The 17,446-nt window shown below is 40.3% G+C and overlaps 1 protein-coding gene across 1 annotated transcript in view; it reads right to left on the bottom strand.

Moving 5' to 3' along the window:
- Positions 1-17,446, bottom strand: part of C2CD3 (C2 domain containing 3 centriole elongation regulator) — a 90,059-nt gene that overhangs the window by 27,731 nt on the left and 44,882 nt on the right. The window contains exons 22-28 of the mRNA XM_074954779.1: positions 16,819-16,908; positions 15,087-15,707; positions 13,420-13,746; positions 7,731-7,869; positions 6,018-6,082; positions 1,663-1,868; positions 783-883 (exon numbers count right to left, since the gene is read on the bottom strand). Coding sequence (XP_074810880.1) covers positions 783-883; positions 1,663-1,868; positions 6,018-6,082; positions 7,731-7,869; positions 13,420-13,746; positions 15,087-15,707; positions 16,819-16,908 — 1,549 coding nt within the window. The remainder of the gene's footprint in view (positions 1-782; positions 884-1,662; positions 1,869-6,017; positions 6,083-7,730; positions 7,870-13,419; positions 13,747-15,086; positions 15,708-16,818; positions 16,909-17,446) is intronic.

The raw sequence follows: 17,446 nt of genomic DNA, 5'->3' as shown, positions 1-17,446 counted from the left end.
TTCAACAGACAGAGCTAATAAAACCTTGCCTGGCAGGCTGCTTCTAGGGTCTATGTAGAAGGATTGCCTTCCACATACTCTAAACAAGCAAGCCATGAATTAATCCTCTTTCTTACATGTCGCTCACTGTGAGCTGCAGTTACTGCCAGTAACAGCTATGAACAAAAGGGATGTCCCCATAGCATCTGTTTTTAGCAAGAGTAAGCAGAAATTACTGCAGGGTTTCTATAAAAGCTGGTCTCAGGGATGTGCAATATGGGCATGCCTCTTCATCCCTTATTTGGTGACAATGAAAAGAAGTATGACAAAATACATAGAGATGTCACAGACACACATCCCTACCCCACTTCCCACTAAGCAGGGCAGAGGAAAACAATAGCGAGTATTGACAGTGGTACTACATTATATCTAGGGTACAGGGAGTGAAAGAAGCAGCTGGGTGCCTCTTTGGGGAGAGACCATGATGTTGTGGTAAGGAATCGGTATCAGAACATTAGGAGATTGGCATCTCTTGGGACATTCACTCAAAAGTATATTTCGTACAAAATTGATTGACAGTCTTACAATTAAATGCAAGTACCACACACAACTGTTTTAGTCCTTTAAATTGCAGGGCCGTGGATCTGGAGCGAGAGGCGTGGCACAGGTCTATTTCACCCTGGTCAGTAGACTTAGTATTTGGGCTGGTAGGTGTCAGGTAAAATTTTCAAACTCTGGAAACAATAAATATTTACTTTTACTATTATTTTATTCCAAAGATATTCTTTTATCAGTTTTCTTACCGCTCCTGAGTAGTAAAATCAACATCCTTTGATGAAGTATTAAACAATTGTCCAGAGTGTCTTGTAACATAGCTGGGGAATGCAGTATACAAGGCCCTTGCCTGGAATGAAAAAGGACTGTGTGCAGGAATCTGCAACAGCAAGATTAAGGAGAAATAAAATGTGAGACTTCACTGAGCTAACCAATAGCATAAACTTAACTTTATATACTGATTTACATTTTCAAAGCACTTTACAAAGACTGACCAACGGGACAAACCAACTTAAAATCTGGATTGTTTTATAGACTTTAGTTAAAAGTGAGGCAGGTTCTAGCACCAGCAAGTCCTGTGGCCATTTTTTATGGTTTAGAATCATACCTTCAGAGTTAAAAAAAAATGTCTCTCTCCCCTGCTGCTGTGTGAAAAGTTCCACACAAACAATAGGAGAAACTTACTAACCGACTATGCAGGGGAAACTGTGAAACTGACTACATGCAGAGTGCTATCAAATATACCGGTAAAGAAACTGAAAATAGAGAAAAATGATGTTTTTAATTTATAGTCATCTTATATGTTACATGTAATAATTTCATACAGGTGTGTCTCTTCACTTAAATTTCAAGCTCTGTGGGGCAGGGATTCTCTCTGATATATGTTTGTACAACACCTACAATAATGGGGCTCTGGCCTCTAGGTAAATTTATTGTAATATAAATAAATTTTTAAAATTGAGAATTCAGGACTTTCCAGCATTTGTAAAGCCATGCTCAATCCACTACACAATGCTGCCAATCTGCTATATGTACAGTTAACTTTTCACTGTGTGAATCCAGAAGATTCACTGTTGGTTATTAGGAACTAAATCAGACTTGTGAATAGAAAGAAACTGGAGTACATACTGAAGAACCTGGTGTTCTGGTCCGAATCCTTGCCTGTCTTACTTCTTTGAGATGAATTATACTTTCCAGAGGGGAAATAGCTACTTTAATCTGCCCTCTGCATTGTCCACTGAAATCTGTAATATTGTACCACCCACAGACTAACTGGAAGCCAGAAAGAAGGGGCGAGAGATCCACAGATGCAAATCCTATCACTCGTTCAACATCTGTGGGGAAAGAAGAGGGTAAATCATGCAGTTAAAACTAAGGTGTGCAAGCGTAACATCTGCACGTTTTAAAACAATCAGTTACACAGCCCTGAAACTTTACACAGCTTTACAGAGCAAACCTCAAAAAGCATATAGTAAGCAGAGAACACCTAAAAGGCAAAGGACAAGTTCAGGTAAAAAGGAAGTGGGGACTATGGAGTCTGAGAACAAAGTAGAAATGGCACCTGGAAGAAATGGGTTTTTAGGAGGGATTGAAGGAGGAGACAGGACAAGAAGAGGAAAAAGGTTTCAAATGTAGGAGAGAATAGGAGTGTTGACATAAAACCAAGATGGTGAAGGAGGAAAAGACGGAAGCTGTAAAGCAACAATATAGGGATGAATGGAGGGCGAAATGTCAGAGACATATGTGGTAGCAAGATTACATAAAGCCTTAAAGTTGAGGACAAGGAGCCTGAATTTGATGTTCTTAAAAACAGAAGGACAAGGAAGGTGTGTGAGGAAGCAATGATGTGACTGGAGTGGTCAGGGAAAGAAGTAGACTTTTGGATAGAACGCAAGAATGAGCAAATAAGCAGGGTGGTCAGAAAGCAAGTTACAGTAATCAAGAAGAAAGTGACCCAGGCCCAGACAAGTGGTTTTAGTGGTGGGGACAGTGAGGAAAGGGCAGACTATGGTGATGAGGAGTAATGGGACCTAGCAAGAAATCAGTTATAAAGGGGGAGGAGAAGAGAGATGCCAAGATTAAACCAAAGCTGTGGAGCTGGTGACAGTGATAGAGAAGGGAGGCAAAAATCAGGGATTCAGTTCTGGAGAGATTGAGTTTGAGTTGCAGGGGGCACATCCAAGAGGAATAGTCAGAGAGGCATCTGGAGACTATAATAATTCTCTCCTTCTGTCTAGTTTAACATCACGTTAATTATTCTATTAAATATTTCCCTTGTTCAAAATAGCAGCAGTGTTAAAGAAATTAAAACAGACACGGTGAAGGACCCAATGCATTAAGGATTACGTAATAAATGCTATCGCACTCACAAACCCTTTCCCTGCCTGGCAGAAAGTCTAGGTGAGGCTCTAGGGTCTTGCAGATTTAGTCCAAAAGAAAGTCCAGCTTTCCTACTCCATCCCAGGTTTCACTCTGTGGTGGGCTAACAGTGTCACACAGCATGCCACAGTTCCAAAACACCTATAAATGATTTGTTTACATAGAAGTGTATTAAGGCTGCAAGTAACATAGATAGTTAGTGATATGAGAGTTGTAGGCTGTCAAGGTTCCTCCCCCACTCTGAACTCTAGGGTACAGATGTGGGGACCTGCATGAAAACCTCCTAAACTGACTTTCACCAGCTTAGGTTAAAACTTCCCCAAGCTACAAATTAATTTTACCCTTTGCCCTTGGAATTTCCACTGCCACCACCAAACTTTAACTGGGTTTACTGGGAAACGTAGTTTGGACACGTCTTTCCCCCCAAAATCCTCCCAACCCTTGCACCCCACTTCCTGGGAAAGGTTTGGTAAAAATCCTCACCAATTTGCATAGGTGACCACAGACCCAAACCCTTGGATCTTAGAACAATGAAAAAGTATTCAGTTTTCTTACAAGTAGACTTTTAATAGAAGTAAAGGAATCACCTCTGTAAAATCAGGATGGTAGATACCTTACAGGGTAATTAGATTCAAAACATAGAGAATCCCTCTAGGCAAAACCTTAAGTTACAAAAAAGACACACAGACAGGGATAGTCATTCTATTCAGCACAGTTCTTTTCTCAGCCATTTAAAGAAATCATAATCTAACACATACCTAGCTAGATTACTTACTAAAAGTTCTAAGACTCCATTCCTGTTCTGTCCCTGGCAAAAGCAGCATACAGACAGACACAGACCCCTTTGTTTCTCTCCCTCCTCCCAGCTTTTGAAAGTATCTTGTCTCCTCATTGGTCATTTTGGTCAGGTGCCAGCGAGGTTACCTTTAGCTTCTTAACCCTTTACAGGTGAGAGGATTTTTCCTCTGGCCAGGAGGGATTTTAAAGAGGTTTACCCTTCCCTTTATATTTATGACATAGGCCTGTGCATTTCTACTTCACTTCAGGTAGGAACAGTTGGAATGATGCTGTGGGACACCTCAGCAGGCTACCAAGGAATCAGAAGCCAAAAACATAAGGAAATGAGCAGTGGTGGAGGCATAGGTTTGAAATACCAAATAACTATACCCATTAACTTGAGCCCCATTGAAATTATTTTTAAAACAGATGTACCAGAAGCCATTCAAGATCTCTAATCATTAGTTAGAGACATGTTTAGACTTGAAAAATCCCAAATGCATTTTAAAACCAGTTCTTCCCTCTTTTCCTTAGCTGCCAAAACTCATTGTTGCTATTGCAGTTGTTGATATTACCAGCACTTAGATCAGTGTAAGAATTTAAAGTAACTTGAAGGCCCGAACTCACGCTTTGGCAGGTACAATGCCTTCACTTCACCTCTGTTATTACATGAAGGGTTATACACTTATGAACTGAGACACCAGAAAGGCTAGTGATACAAGAGACATGGATAGCTTGAACAGTTGGAGGGAAAAGTAAACACATTTTGAAAAAGACAGGGGAGTAAAGGAAAATGAGAGAGTTGGGAAAAAAAAAAAAAAAAAACTTAAGGCCAATTTGTGTAGCTCCATGACCTCCCTCTAGGATTTCTTTTGTTTCTATTCACCAACTCATATTCCCTTTCCAAAGACCTTTTAAAATGCCTGTGTGTGATTACTGTTACACTGTTATGTTGATTGCAATAACTTGTCTGTTCTCTCCTGCACGTCAGCAGGTACAGAGACAAACAATCCTACCAGTAAACACAAAAGAGAACATTGTTTGGGTTACTCCAGCAGTTCAAGTGTTTTGTTTTGTTTTTTTTTTTGAAGAAAACTTTTAGCAGAAATTGTGTCAATGGCTAATGGAGATTTTTTTTTTTTAACAATAAGACAAAAGTCTATCAGACTTATACACTTATTGTAGACTCAAAATAAAAGTTTCTCTGGCAAAAATCAGCCAGCTAAACTTTAATACATTTTTAAAAATTAGTACTTTGAATCAGCACTGGAGAGAAAAATAATAAAATACAGCTATCTTCCCAACATCACAGCATATTTTGTTAACTTAAATTTGTTTTGTAGCAATTAAACATTGGAGGATCTAGTTTAACAATGACATGAGCAAACAGTAATATGGCGAATGAGTACCTTTACCATTGTAACAACAAACAGGAAGTGTGGATAGGTACGTTGCTAGGCATAAGGCCTATGGCCAAATGCTTCCAACTGTCCCAATAAATGCGAATATTGGCTATAACGTCATTTTTTAAAGTATGTTCATGCTGCTATAAAAGTATTTGGTTACATTTTGGTAATAATGGGCAAAGGAGTCCAGCCCTGAGTAGCTGTGGCAGAGGATCAAAGTAGTTTACCTTCTGACAGAGCTGAAATCTTTATCTGTAAATCAGATTCTATTTTAAATAATGTCTGTAAGAAGTAAACCAGGGGAATCACAGAAACATCTCCTGTTAGAATTGCTTAGACTTGTAAGGATTTGTGGGCTGCTGGGTTAAAGGCTCTCAGCCTGATGAGATGAGCCTGGCACATATGGGAGCTGGTAAGAACCTGGCCTTACATGCTTTCCAAAGGATTAGGGGAAGGCCCATGAAAAAGCCTAAAATGAGGCTCTGGAGAGAAATGGGACTGAGGCCATAAATTAGCAGGATGATACCTGCCTCTGCTGATAGCAGAAGACACTGGAGTTTGTAAGCCATTGCAGAACACTCTTCAGCTAACTCTGGAAGGAACAAATAGAAGGAAAAAGAGAAATAATAATCCATCTCCCCGCCCCAGGAAAATCTGACTTCTAAAATCCTGTCAATTTAAACTTGGTGAGAAGCAAGGTTTTAAACCTAAACTTAACTAAAACTAGCTAAAAGCGTCTCACAGTTGGAGGGACTTTGGCAAGACAGGAAATGAAGGGGACTGCTTAGCTAGTATAGCCCTCTCCTAGGGACAGGCCACTAATGTCGTTGAAATTCCTAACTCCATCTGTTGGAAGGAGCCAAATTACCCACTGTATACACTGAACCAGGGGCTTCTCTGCATTGCATCATGGTGGTTTACCTGCTTTATGCCACACTTTGAAGACCAGGGTTTGTTGTGGATCCAACAGAAGTTCTTTGGATAGCCTATTAAGAATAAAATCATCATAATCTGTTATGCAGAACAATAATATTTGTCAGAAGCTAGCAAGGCAAAGTGTCTCTGGAATTTCAATAACATTTTGTCTACCTTATGAAAAGTATTATCTGAGTAATGGGGAAAAACAACAGTGTAGGTCCTTAAAAGTGCAATGTACATAATTACCACTACATAGGTTTGTTTTCTGCTTTTTTTTTTTCCTTTCTTATTCTAAAATATTTTTAAATTAGGGTAGTGAAAACAGCAGGGAAAAAAGGAGAGAGAGATAACTGTGAAAATACTATCAAGCACTACAGTAACAAACTTTTAATAAAGATTAAGATGGCCACCTGAAACACTGTAACCTAATTTCTGAAAAAACACCTCTCCAAAATAGTGATGAGACAAAATCCTTTACTTCCCCCAAAGCATTTTCAAGTCACTTGGCATATTTCTAGTATTCAAGATTGGCTCTGAGCACAAATAACCTTAGAGAAAAAAACTTGTAACTGCAGCTATCAGTGTCTGAATGATTGGTCTCTGCATTATAAAAACAACTGTCTAGCCGGCAAACCTGTCTCTGTGCAGTTACTGGTATAATTTCCAAGCAGTCTATGACTGACAAGTTAGTGCCGAACATGCTAAATACAGTTTATTTATTGAGAAACAATGTGGGAGAGATAACGTCTTTTATTGGACCAACTTCTGTTGGAGAGAGAGATGAATTTATCCAGAGAGCTCTGTGTAAGCACCAAAGCTTGTCTCTCACACTAACAGAAGTTGGTCCAATACAAGATATTACCTCACCCACCTTCTCTCTCTAATATTTTGGGACCAACTCAGTTACAACAACACTGTGTACAACAATGGAAGATATTTTATTTACTGATTCACAGTGGTCGGTCTCTTTTAGTTTAGAAAATCCTAATGGCAACTGCTTCAGATTTAATTCAAACACCTGACTGCAAAACTTTGCAGAAACCATGAGATCCCCACCACAGACATACTAGTGTAAGTTATTTATTAATTGTATTGTGGACCAAGAACCCCAGCCATGGACCAGGACCCCACTGTTCTGGACACCATACAAACTTAATAAAAAGACATGAAAGTGCAAAGAACTTCGCTAACATTAATGAATTAATCCTCACGACAGCCCTGTGAGGTAGAAAATGTTATCAGCTCCATTTTACAGGTGGGGAAACTGAAGCACAGAGATGTTAAATGTCTTACCTAACATCACCTGAGAAGTCTATGGTATAGCCAGAAATACAATAGAGGTCTGACTCCTGGTCCTGTGTTTTAGCCCAGACCATACCTTCCCTCTTACAACTCAATCCAGACATTATAGGCACTAGAGCTACTGCAAGATATGCAAACACGGATTTTCAGCTGTGACAAGCTTAGCAAGGCTCCTACTGCTTTGGCCGGAGAAAGCCTCTCTCTGTTTACTTGGTTAAAGCTGCTGCTTCTGGACCACAAGGGGACTTGCATAAAACTGTGAGTGGTGATAAAATAACACGTAGGAATCATAACAGAACAGGTCCAATTACTGGAGGACCACTTTGCTAAATGCATCTATTCATTCAGTGTCTGGCCCCTGGCTGCCAGACACCATGGCTATGAAAGTGTCTGCCTCTGAAAGGCATTACATACCTTGTTTGCTGCTGAAAGTCCCAAACTGGTGAGTCAGCGTTTTCTATTATTGCAGTGGCTATTGGAGCATCTGCATCAGCAACCGCAAACGTCACATAGCTACTGGGTGCTGTCACTCCACGTTCAGTGAGAGGACTCCCTAAAATATAATGAATTGTGGTTAGAATAAGGCAGATGATTAATTATTTCATAAAAAAATTAAGTATTGTGTTACAACAGAACAAACCTATTAGCTAGAGATAATAATGGTTTCACCTTGTGACAAAGATAAAACCTGTGTATCATGGCAAAGGCCAGCTCAGCCTGACAGCTGTTGGTTTCCTTAGGGTAGCAGAGCAAGCCCAGGAAGCTGCTGACTTTCACTAGCTCCAGTCAGGATATGAGTGGAGTGCAAAATACTAGCGTGTACCTTTACTATGAAAGTAACTCTAAAAATGACATTGGGGTTCTGTGATTGTTGATTACATATAAAAATTTGCTCAGTTAAGGGTGTTTTTTTTTTTTTTAAATAAATATTATCAGCCTTGCAAATGTATCTCAGGATCCAAAAGTCAAACTGGGTTATTTCTGGCTCATCTCACCAGTAACCAGTATTAAAAATTCCTCCTGACAAATTTTGCTTTCAGTTACACCTGAGCAACACCATTCTCATCAATAGGGTTTTGTAGGTATAACTAGGGGCAGAACTGGTCACATAGTTAGAAATTATACAGCAATTTTGTGGATAATGCACAACCCAAAATAGAACCTAACTCACTCTCCCAGATCTGGAATAGGTCCAGAGAACGGCTGCCAGGATGATCAGAGGAATGGAGAACCTACCGTACGAGAGGAGACTTAAGGAGCCTGTCTTGTTTAGCCTGACTAAATGAAGGCTGAGAGGAGATATGATTGCTTTCTATAAATACATCAGAGGGATAAATACCAGAGAGGGAGAGGAGTTATTTAAATTAAGTTAAGGGCCAATGTTGGCAGAAGAACAAATGTATAAACCGTCCATCGATAAGTTTAGGCTTGAAATTAGACAATGTTTTCTACCCATTAGAGGAGTGAAGATTGGAACAGCCTTCCAAGGGAGTAGTGGGGGCAAAAAACCTAACTTGTTTTAAGACTGAGCTGGGTAAGTTTATGGAGAAGATGGCACAATGAGATTGACTACAACTGCATATGGCCCATTCATGACTGCTGTCTGCAAATATCTCCAATAGACTGAGGGGGAGGGCTGTGACTACAGAGAACTCTTTCCCAGGTGTCTGGCTGGTGGGTCTTGCACATGCTCAGGGTGTAACTGATCACCATATTTGGGTTCAGGAAGAAATTTTCCCCCAGGTCAGACTGGCAGAGACCCTGGCGGTTTTTTCGCCTTCCTCTGCAGAGTGTTGCATGAGTCACTTGCTGGTTTGAACTAGAGTAAATGGTGGATTCTCTGTAACTTGAAGTCTTTAAATCAAGATCTGAGGACTTCAGTAACTCAGCCAGAAGTTGTGGGGGCCTATTGCAGGAGTGGGTGGGCGAGGTTCTGTGGCCTGCAGTGTATCGGGAGGTCAGACTAGATGATCATGATGGTATCTTCTGGCCTTAAATTCTATGAGATGTGTGTTGGCTCTGCAGGGCCCTCATACTGATCGGTGACCGAATACGTTCCTGTACCAAGCACAGCTATTTAGAACGATTACAACACAGGAACCCATCTCCTGTCAGGCTTGAAATAAGGAAATGTGCACTAACTTACAGACAAATGCAAGGTGCCAAAGATGTCCAAGGGTTAGTAAGTTTTTTTTAATGTAATGTCTCACAAACATTACATAACAGGGATTTAGGCTCAGAACATCCCGGTAAGGTATTAACCCCATGTATAGATAAAGAATGGAGGCAGAGAGAGAAATAAGCTCTGTCTACACTATACTCGCCCCCCCAAAAGAAACCTTCCCCCCACTTCTACCACCAGTCAGCTCCCATGGCAGCAATACGTGGGACTTCTTGACCTACTAAGGTGCTGGCAGCCTCTGGGGTTTTTGCCATAGTGTCATCTAGACATTCTCTGAGCAGGGATGAATATGGTGGTTAGAGCACTGGTGGCCACTGGCACCTCACCTGCACTTGTTCTCCCACGGGTCCTATCACTGGTGGAGCAGCACCAGTGGGAAATTTTAGGGGGAAAAAAGTAGTGCATAAAAGGCCTAAGTCATTGGCTCTCAAACCTTTGTATTGATGACTCCTTTCACACAGCAAGCCTCTGAGCGCGACCCCCTCATAAATTGAAAACACATTTTTTTATATTTAACACTATTATAAATGCTGGAGGCGAAGCGAGGCTCGGGGGTGGAGGCTGACAGCTCATGACCCCACATGTAATAACCTCATGACCCCTCGGGGTCACGTCCCGCAGCTTGAGAACCCCTGAGCCAAGTGATTTGCTCGAGGAAACAGTCCACCCCACAGCAAAGAACTACTGATCTCCTGAGGCCCAGTCCCTTTTCTTAACCACAAGGCCATAGATAATGGACTCTGACTGGTCTTCCCTACAGTGGTTGTAAAATCGGATTCTAAAAGCTTTAGGAAACACTGTTTTTAATACAAGTGCAGACAGAGGCTTAATAACAAAGCTGATCTACCACAGACGCCATACATTTTGCAACGTAGAGGAGAAAGCTTTGCAAGGCTTTTGTTAGAAGCCGATTATTATGACTTGTATAAAAACAGTTCGGGACTGGAAACACAAACACTTCCCCCTAATTTTTTGTTTTCTAAAAACCTGGAAGAAGTCTTGTGAGAAAAAAGATAAAGTAATCAGTTAATTGGCTTGACCTAGTTTGGCTCCCCTGGCAGACAATGTGCATTCACAGTAACACAAGGTCATATCTAGGAATCTGGACACTTTCCAAAAACTGGAAGACATGGAATATTAAGTACCTCAGAAAGCATTGGGTGCTATATATTCTGTGGCCATCTGCACTGAATTATATTGGAAAAATGAGGAGCTATGAGTCTGGCCTGATTTGTGCCCTTTGGGAGGGTCCTTCAACAGAGGATTCCCACCCCCCAATTTTCTCTCTGCTTTGCAATTCTTCTTCTTAGGTGGTGTCAACACTAGCAAGCTTTGCAGCCATAATTCACTATGCTATAGTTCTAACAGTGGTAGCAGCTGTAGTAGAAAGAGAATTTTGGTATTTTTACCACTGTGCTGTCTAATTGCCAGCGGAGCTGTTCCGGTGATGAATTACAGCTACGCGATTTTCTGGTAGGTGAGGCTTTAATCAAGGAGGTGGGGTGGATAGGACTCTCTTTGGAACCAAATACCACTCCTCTATCAGCCAGAGAGGTTGCTATTGATCACTTCCTCCAGTATGCTATTGGAGTGCCTCTGTGGGCTGCACTCCATATAAAAAAAATAAGGGTGGTTTAAGCAGCCTGCTGCATTTTACACAAATTAGATGCAGCACTTGGGCTCCTGGCAAGTTCAGCAGGAAAAATACATTCAACTTTTCTTCCAGTGGACTGAACTGAAACCCTTACCACAGGATTCCCAATGAAGGATCAGAAAGAGGGCTGTGTGAGAAGCATCTCATTAGGATCCACTGACTATCATGGTAACAACAAGGTAAGCAGCTACTGCACTATGCCCCTGATTTTAAATCACTTTCTTCACTTTAATAAAATCAGGGGCATAGTGCAGTAGCTGCTTACCTTGTTGTTACCATAATAGTCAGTGGATCCTAATGAGATGCTTCTCACACAGCCCTCTTTCTGATCCTTCATTGGAAATCCTGTGGTAAGGGTTTCAGTTCAGTCCACTGGAAGAAAAGTTGAATGTATTTTTCCTGCTGAACTTGCAAGGAGCTATTATTGTTACAAGTGACACCCAATATTATTGTAACTAAAATGATGTTAGAGAAAAAAAAACTATTTTTTTCCAGTTTACTTTGTGTTTGGTAGCACTTTATGTATAGTCAGTTTAACTGGTTCCCCCATTAAAATGGGAAAATCTGATTGTAAAACCACAAAAATTGCAGGAGGCTCAGAGACAGGGTTACTACCTGCAGCTAGGTTTAGCTAATTTTTTGAAACTGACTAGCTATTAAGTTGACAATGTTTCATTAAAGTTCCAGAAAAAATTGTCATCCTTAATGTACTAGACAGTAACATTCATTCTACCCTTGTTATCTATAGTATCACAATGAACTTTTCCTTATTAAGATAAATATTGTTGCTGAAACAGGCATAAAATAGTTTCTCCAACTCTTTTCCGTTTGCGAGCATCTCTCTCGGTATTCACAAACAATTCCTTACACAAAAGAAACATTGTTTATTGTGTTCCAAAATCCTTTTAGTAGCAAATAGTATTGCATCAAGTTCCTGAACACACACACAGACTACGACCTTCAGAAGATTATAGAATCATTGTTCGTTCAAAAAAACAAGTTGGACTCCGAGTGTACCAGCAGCACTTGTGCTTAAAGCACGGTTGGTGGATGATCATTTTATTCTTGCTTTTGCAATACCTCATGCCAGTAAACTCTGGTGGGCAATCATTTAAATTTATTCATCTACATTGTTACACAGCAGATTGTAACTGGACCATTTCTAGGAAAAACTTCAAAGCTTTAGCTAATCTGGGCCTTCCTGCACAGTCCTTCCTGGCAGTATTGCTTTTATTATTAATATTTATTGTTTGCATTCAGGTATTGCCTAGACCCTAAAGGCTCCAATCAGGACTAAGGGCCCACTGTGCTAAGTGCTAAACACACACATGCGCGTGTGCATGCGCGCACACACAGAGGGGCCAAGATGTGGAGGAGTGAAGGTGCACTGGGATGTATGTGGAAATCTCAAGGGATTGATTCACTTCTTTTTCAACAAAAAGACCTTCATTTAGTACTGACTGCAGGTGGCAGGAATAGCAGACAGCTTAAAAAAAATTAAAAAGCCAGCAAGCGTGTCACCTTAGGAGCACACCAAGTGCTAAGTATAATCTCACTAAAATGGAATATTTTAAAATATGTTCAGAATTAACAGATTGGAAGATATATTAAAAAGTAATTATTGGTGCTCATCATCACGGTAACTGGGCATCTAAATATCATTCTCATTTAACAAAGTGGAAAACTGACACAAAATGACTTCCTCAAGGTTACCGTGAGTTCATTCTAATCTTTATAGATTCTTACATCACCCCTTATCACCACAGATTCTGGCAGTTCCCAGATTTCTAGTTTTGTGTCACTAGCTTAGTTCCAGAAATGAATAAGCTGAAAATTGCTAGTCTGAAAGAATGTCTTCTATTAACATTGCCTAGAATTAAGGATGGGCAAATAGGCCGCTATTCGGATGTGCCTCTGACTCCAGAATTCAGTAGTCATTTCAACAAGTGTATTTTTTTAACATTACGCTGCTTGTTTACATTTTGCCCATGTCCATTTTGCATGGAGAATAGAAATAGAATGGGCAGGTTCACTTTCTGATGCTCATGAACTAACATGATGATGTAGTGGTATGGGGCTGCAACTCTGCAGGGGAATATTTAAATCCAAATGAAAATTGTTCTGATTGAAATTCAAAACATAATGAAAACATTCCTGTTAATATTAAGTTTTGTAAAATCTCTTGGGAATTGCTTTTTTTTAAATTGCTGTAAAATAGCTGACAATATCTTTTAAAAGAACATATATTTTGCAAGAAAATTTCTTACCTTTTAAACTTAAGTGCATTGCTCTTTCCACAAGGATAGTGACAGCAAATGTGTTTTCCAGATCCTTTGCGTTAGTCTCCTCAGATGGTTTCACAACAGGGATTTCTGAGCTTGAGGAATTCAGTTTGTGATTGTGGCTCTTCAAGACTTGCTGGCCTGTGTCAGGAACCTTCTCTGCACCTTCATCTTCACTGTTACTGACATCTTCAGCACAGTCAAATCCATGAGCAGAATTAATATGAGAATGAGTAGAAGCAAGTGTAAGGTGAACTCGTACAGCAGCTCCTGACAGGTTTGAAGCATTGCGCCTGAACACTGGATAGATACCTGTAACAGGGTATTTACAAACAAACAAAAGACAAAATTTAGTATCTTGGAAAGAGCGGTTATATTTCATGAAGACAAAAGTCTGTTTTCAGATCTGTGGGGTGGATCTCAAATCTGGTAATGTCATCTCTACACAAACAGATCCCCCAGGAGTTGTTAGTAACATCAGTCTGTAAAGGAAAAAAGCAATGGGCAGCTCTAGAAAAGTTAATTTTTCATTTTCCCATGGACAGCTGAAATTAAGATATACTGCACTTTTCTCTCAACTTCATATGTGAACTGGAAACGCTGCCTTTGGCATGATTTTGTGACCGTATCCAGGAAACAAAATTCAGATACAGCCTGTGCAGAGTTTTTATTCTGAGGGTTTTTTACCTGCAGTTTCTAGTTTTAACCGCACCAGGTTCAAGCCTGGCCAAATGAGGATCAAATAACTTGTCTAGAACAGGGGTTCTCAACCTCTTTCTTTCTAAGGCCGCCCCCCCCGCAACATGATAAAAAAACTCCCCGGCCCACCTGTGCCACAACAACTGGTTTTCTGCATATGAAAGCCAGGGCTGACATTAGGAGGTAGCAAGCAGGGCAATTGCCTGGGGCCCATGCCACAGGGGTCCCTGCGAATCTAAGTTGCTCAGGCTTTGGCTTCAGCCCCAGGTGGTGGGGCTCAGGGCCCCAGGTTTCAGCCTCATGCAGTGGGGCTTCGGCTTTCTGCCCTGGGCCCTAGCAAGTCTAACGCTGGCCCTGCTTGGAGGACCCCCTGAAACCTGCTCACGGGGGGCCCTGGACCCCTGGTTGAGAACCATTGGTCTAGAAGATCAGACTGCAAGTTGTTGGGTGACCTGGAATTGATATCATAGTGATGTATGAAATATAGAACCAGAACAGAACAGAATAGAAAACTCCAAGGGTTCTTCCAATTTTCTAGTCCTTTACTTTAACTACTAGCAGACAATACAGGTTTCTTGTGTGAACTCTAACCAGTGGCTCCTTTGCTGTGCTATTGTGCCTGATCATCATTAATACTAGTTCAGTGATTCAGATTCTAATGAGGAATCCTTCCTCAAGTCACTAACACTAATTCTTCACCCATTTATTGATCACCATTACCAAATTCTTCACCAGTATAACTCACTAAGCTTTGAACTTTGACGTAAGTGTTTTAACCTTGCTCATCTTTTCAAGAAAACAACATGAGCCAACAACATAGAAAGGACAAAACAAGGCTGCAACTGGTTTGCTTCAGACAACTACATATGGATGAGGTTAAACCAGCTAAAAAGTACATAAAGAAATGGAATAAAAGAAGGAATGAAGTGTAAGAATTTTCTTTATAGACTGACCACTGACTGTGAGCGTTCTCCTTGACTTCTGTCCAAGTGCTGCAAGGTCCACAAAAGCAGAGCCGATAAGGCGATCTGTATCAAGTGGTCTTTCAACGTTGTTTTCTTTCCCATAAGCCCGCCACACTTGGATTTCTAGCTTCTCCTCTCTGAAGTACCACAACAGTGCTTGGCTCCTTGTAAGTTCCATCTCTTTTGTTTTCTTAAACATCACTGTAACATGTTTTTCATCTTCAGTTAATTTTGGCCTCTGAAGTAAAGTCAAAATGGCTTCCTGATCGTACAATTTATATCGGAGATAGCAGTAAGTGCTTTTATTTATGTGCGTCTGGCCTGCAAGTAGCATGCAATGCATCGGTAACCACACTCTGGGGGTAGAAATGGTTACAGTGGCGGGATTTTTGCTCAGATGCCATTCGTCATCATCATCCATACTATCTTCATGGCTTTCCTCATGATTCCAGCCTAAAAGCTTAGCAGCCTCCACAACTCGTTCTCTGTCACCATGATGAGCAAAAGTAATAGAAAGCTCCAGCCCTCCTACTATGTTTTCCATGATGTTTGTGCAATGAGAAAGCACCAAATCCTCAGGTAGGGTTACTGAGTACCATCCTGTAATACCTTCAGCAGAACAACAGAGAGTAATCAGACTCAGTCATTACATTTTTGAGAAATGCAAATAGAAAAAGGGATTTTCTCCCTCCTGGATCACTGTTCCAGAACCAATACTTGGAAAAGTTTATTCCTCTTGAAAGCGTTTGGTTTATATAAGTATTTGCCACCTGCCAAGGTTAAAAATTATCCGGCCTTAAAAATAATAATAATAATAATAATAAAATAAAAAAAAAATCTCATGATCCGGATTACCATTTTACTTTATTTTCCACTTAATTAATGATATGGTTTTACAAGTGAATATCTCATGAAGCTCTAGTCAATAAAGCTGGAATTCTTAGCTTCCAGATGGAATATACAAACCAACTGTTTTTTAAACTCTTAAGGTTTGAGAAAGTGGTTGCTAAAATCATATTCAGACTGAAGTGGAAATAAACAAGATTATAATCAGAATCTCTTGATTTCAAGGCCTGATAGTTTCCAACCTGTCAGTGCCAGAAGTGGTCATTTTACACTATGGAAATCTGGGAATCCAACCTGTTGTTTTCTCATTGTATGAGCGTTTGTTTATAGCTGCTGCATCTCACACATCCCTGACTGAATATTGCAAGTTCTAGATTTCAGGCCAGTGTAGTTTTCAGTCCCTAGAGTGGTTAATACATAGCACTTGCACCAAAAAATTCAGGCAATTAATATTTACTGGGTCAGTTCACTGTGGGTGTGTATTTTTCCATTTTCTTCTTATGTCCTGCACATACTTCTAGATAATAAGGGCTGATAGTGCACGTCTGATGAGAGAGAAGCCAAAGAGCTGTGCAACACATATTCATAGTCTAATATAATAGCTATTCCCAACTTCAAGAATGAATCTCATTTTCACATGGGCTACCTAGCAGATCAGCAGATCATAGCATATCCCAGCAGATGATTTTCAATGAACTTCAGTTAAATGTGATTTTAATAAGGAATCTAATTAAAAAAACCCTAATGCTTATGAGAGAACTTTGGCTTCAGAAAATAGGAAGCAACACATGTAACCCACATAAGCAATACAGTATGTTACTACTGAAGTACTGTTTATATTGATAATGTCAGTAATATGGCATTTCCACTTTACCTGATCTTTTGATCAACAGGTCTTTTGTTGGCACCCTGACTGTTCCAAGCAGGTAGTCTCCTGATGTTTGAGTTTTCATTGAACCAGTGGCTGTAGAATCAAAATCAAAGATATCCAGACACATCGAGCTGGGGTTGATTTAAAACATGCACAAGTAATTCATAAAGCATTAGTCTCCTAGTGAGAGCTATATCATTTTGTTAGAAGAGATCTAAGGTCATAACATTGGCATATACTTCCCTCCATGAAAAAAAGAAATGTGAAAGTCCACCAAGGAGGCACAACACATATTTGGTCAAACTCAGAGTGAAAAACGGTGGAGTAAATAACCACAGTTGTTGGAAATCCACAAGTAGTGCACTCTACTTATAGGATGTGTGCTCCAGCACTGTCGCGTTTTGGGAGCATTCTAGGGAGTACTTCCACTACCAACGTGCTCTAAAATAAGCATCAAAGAGCTATTGTACTGTCCACAGAGTAACTGAGTAGCTTACTCATGCCAACAGTTGAGTTTTTTTGCCTATCACTGAAGACTGATATCTTTAATTAAATTGTATTATTAGAATATTCTACAACATAATGCTATAAAAAGCTTGAAGAGGTCTCCGCTGTCTATGGAGACAACAGG

Source organism: Natator depressus, chromosome 1 (genome assembly GCF_965152275.1).
Source record: "Natator depressus isolate rNatDep1 chromosome 1, rNatDep2.hap1, whole genome shotgun sequence".
Taxonomy (NCBI): Eukaryota; Metazoa; Chordata; order Testudines; family Cheloniidae; genus Natator; species Natator depressus.
Note: the sequence above shows the minus strand (reverse complement) of the source record. Positions and strands in the feature narration are given on the sequence as shown.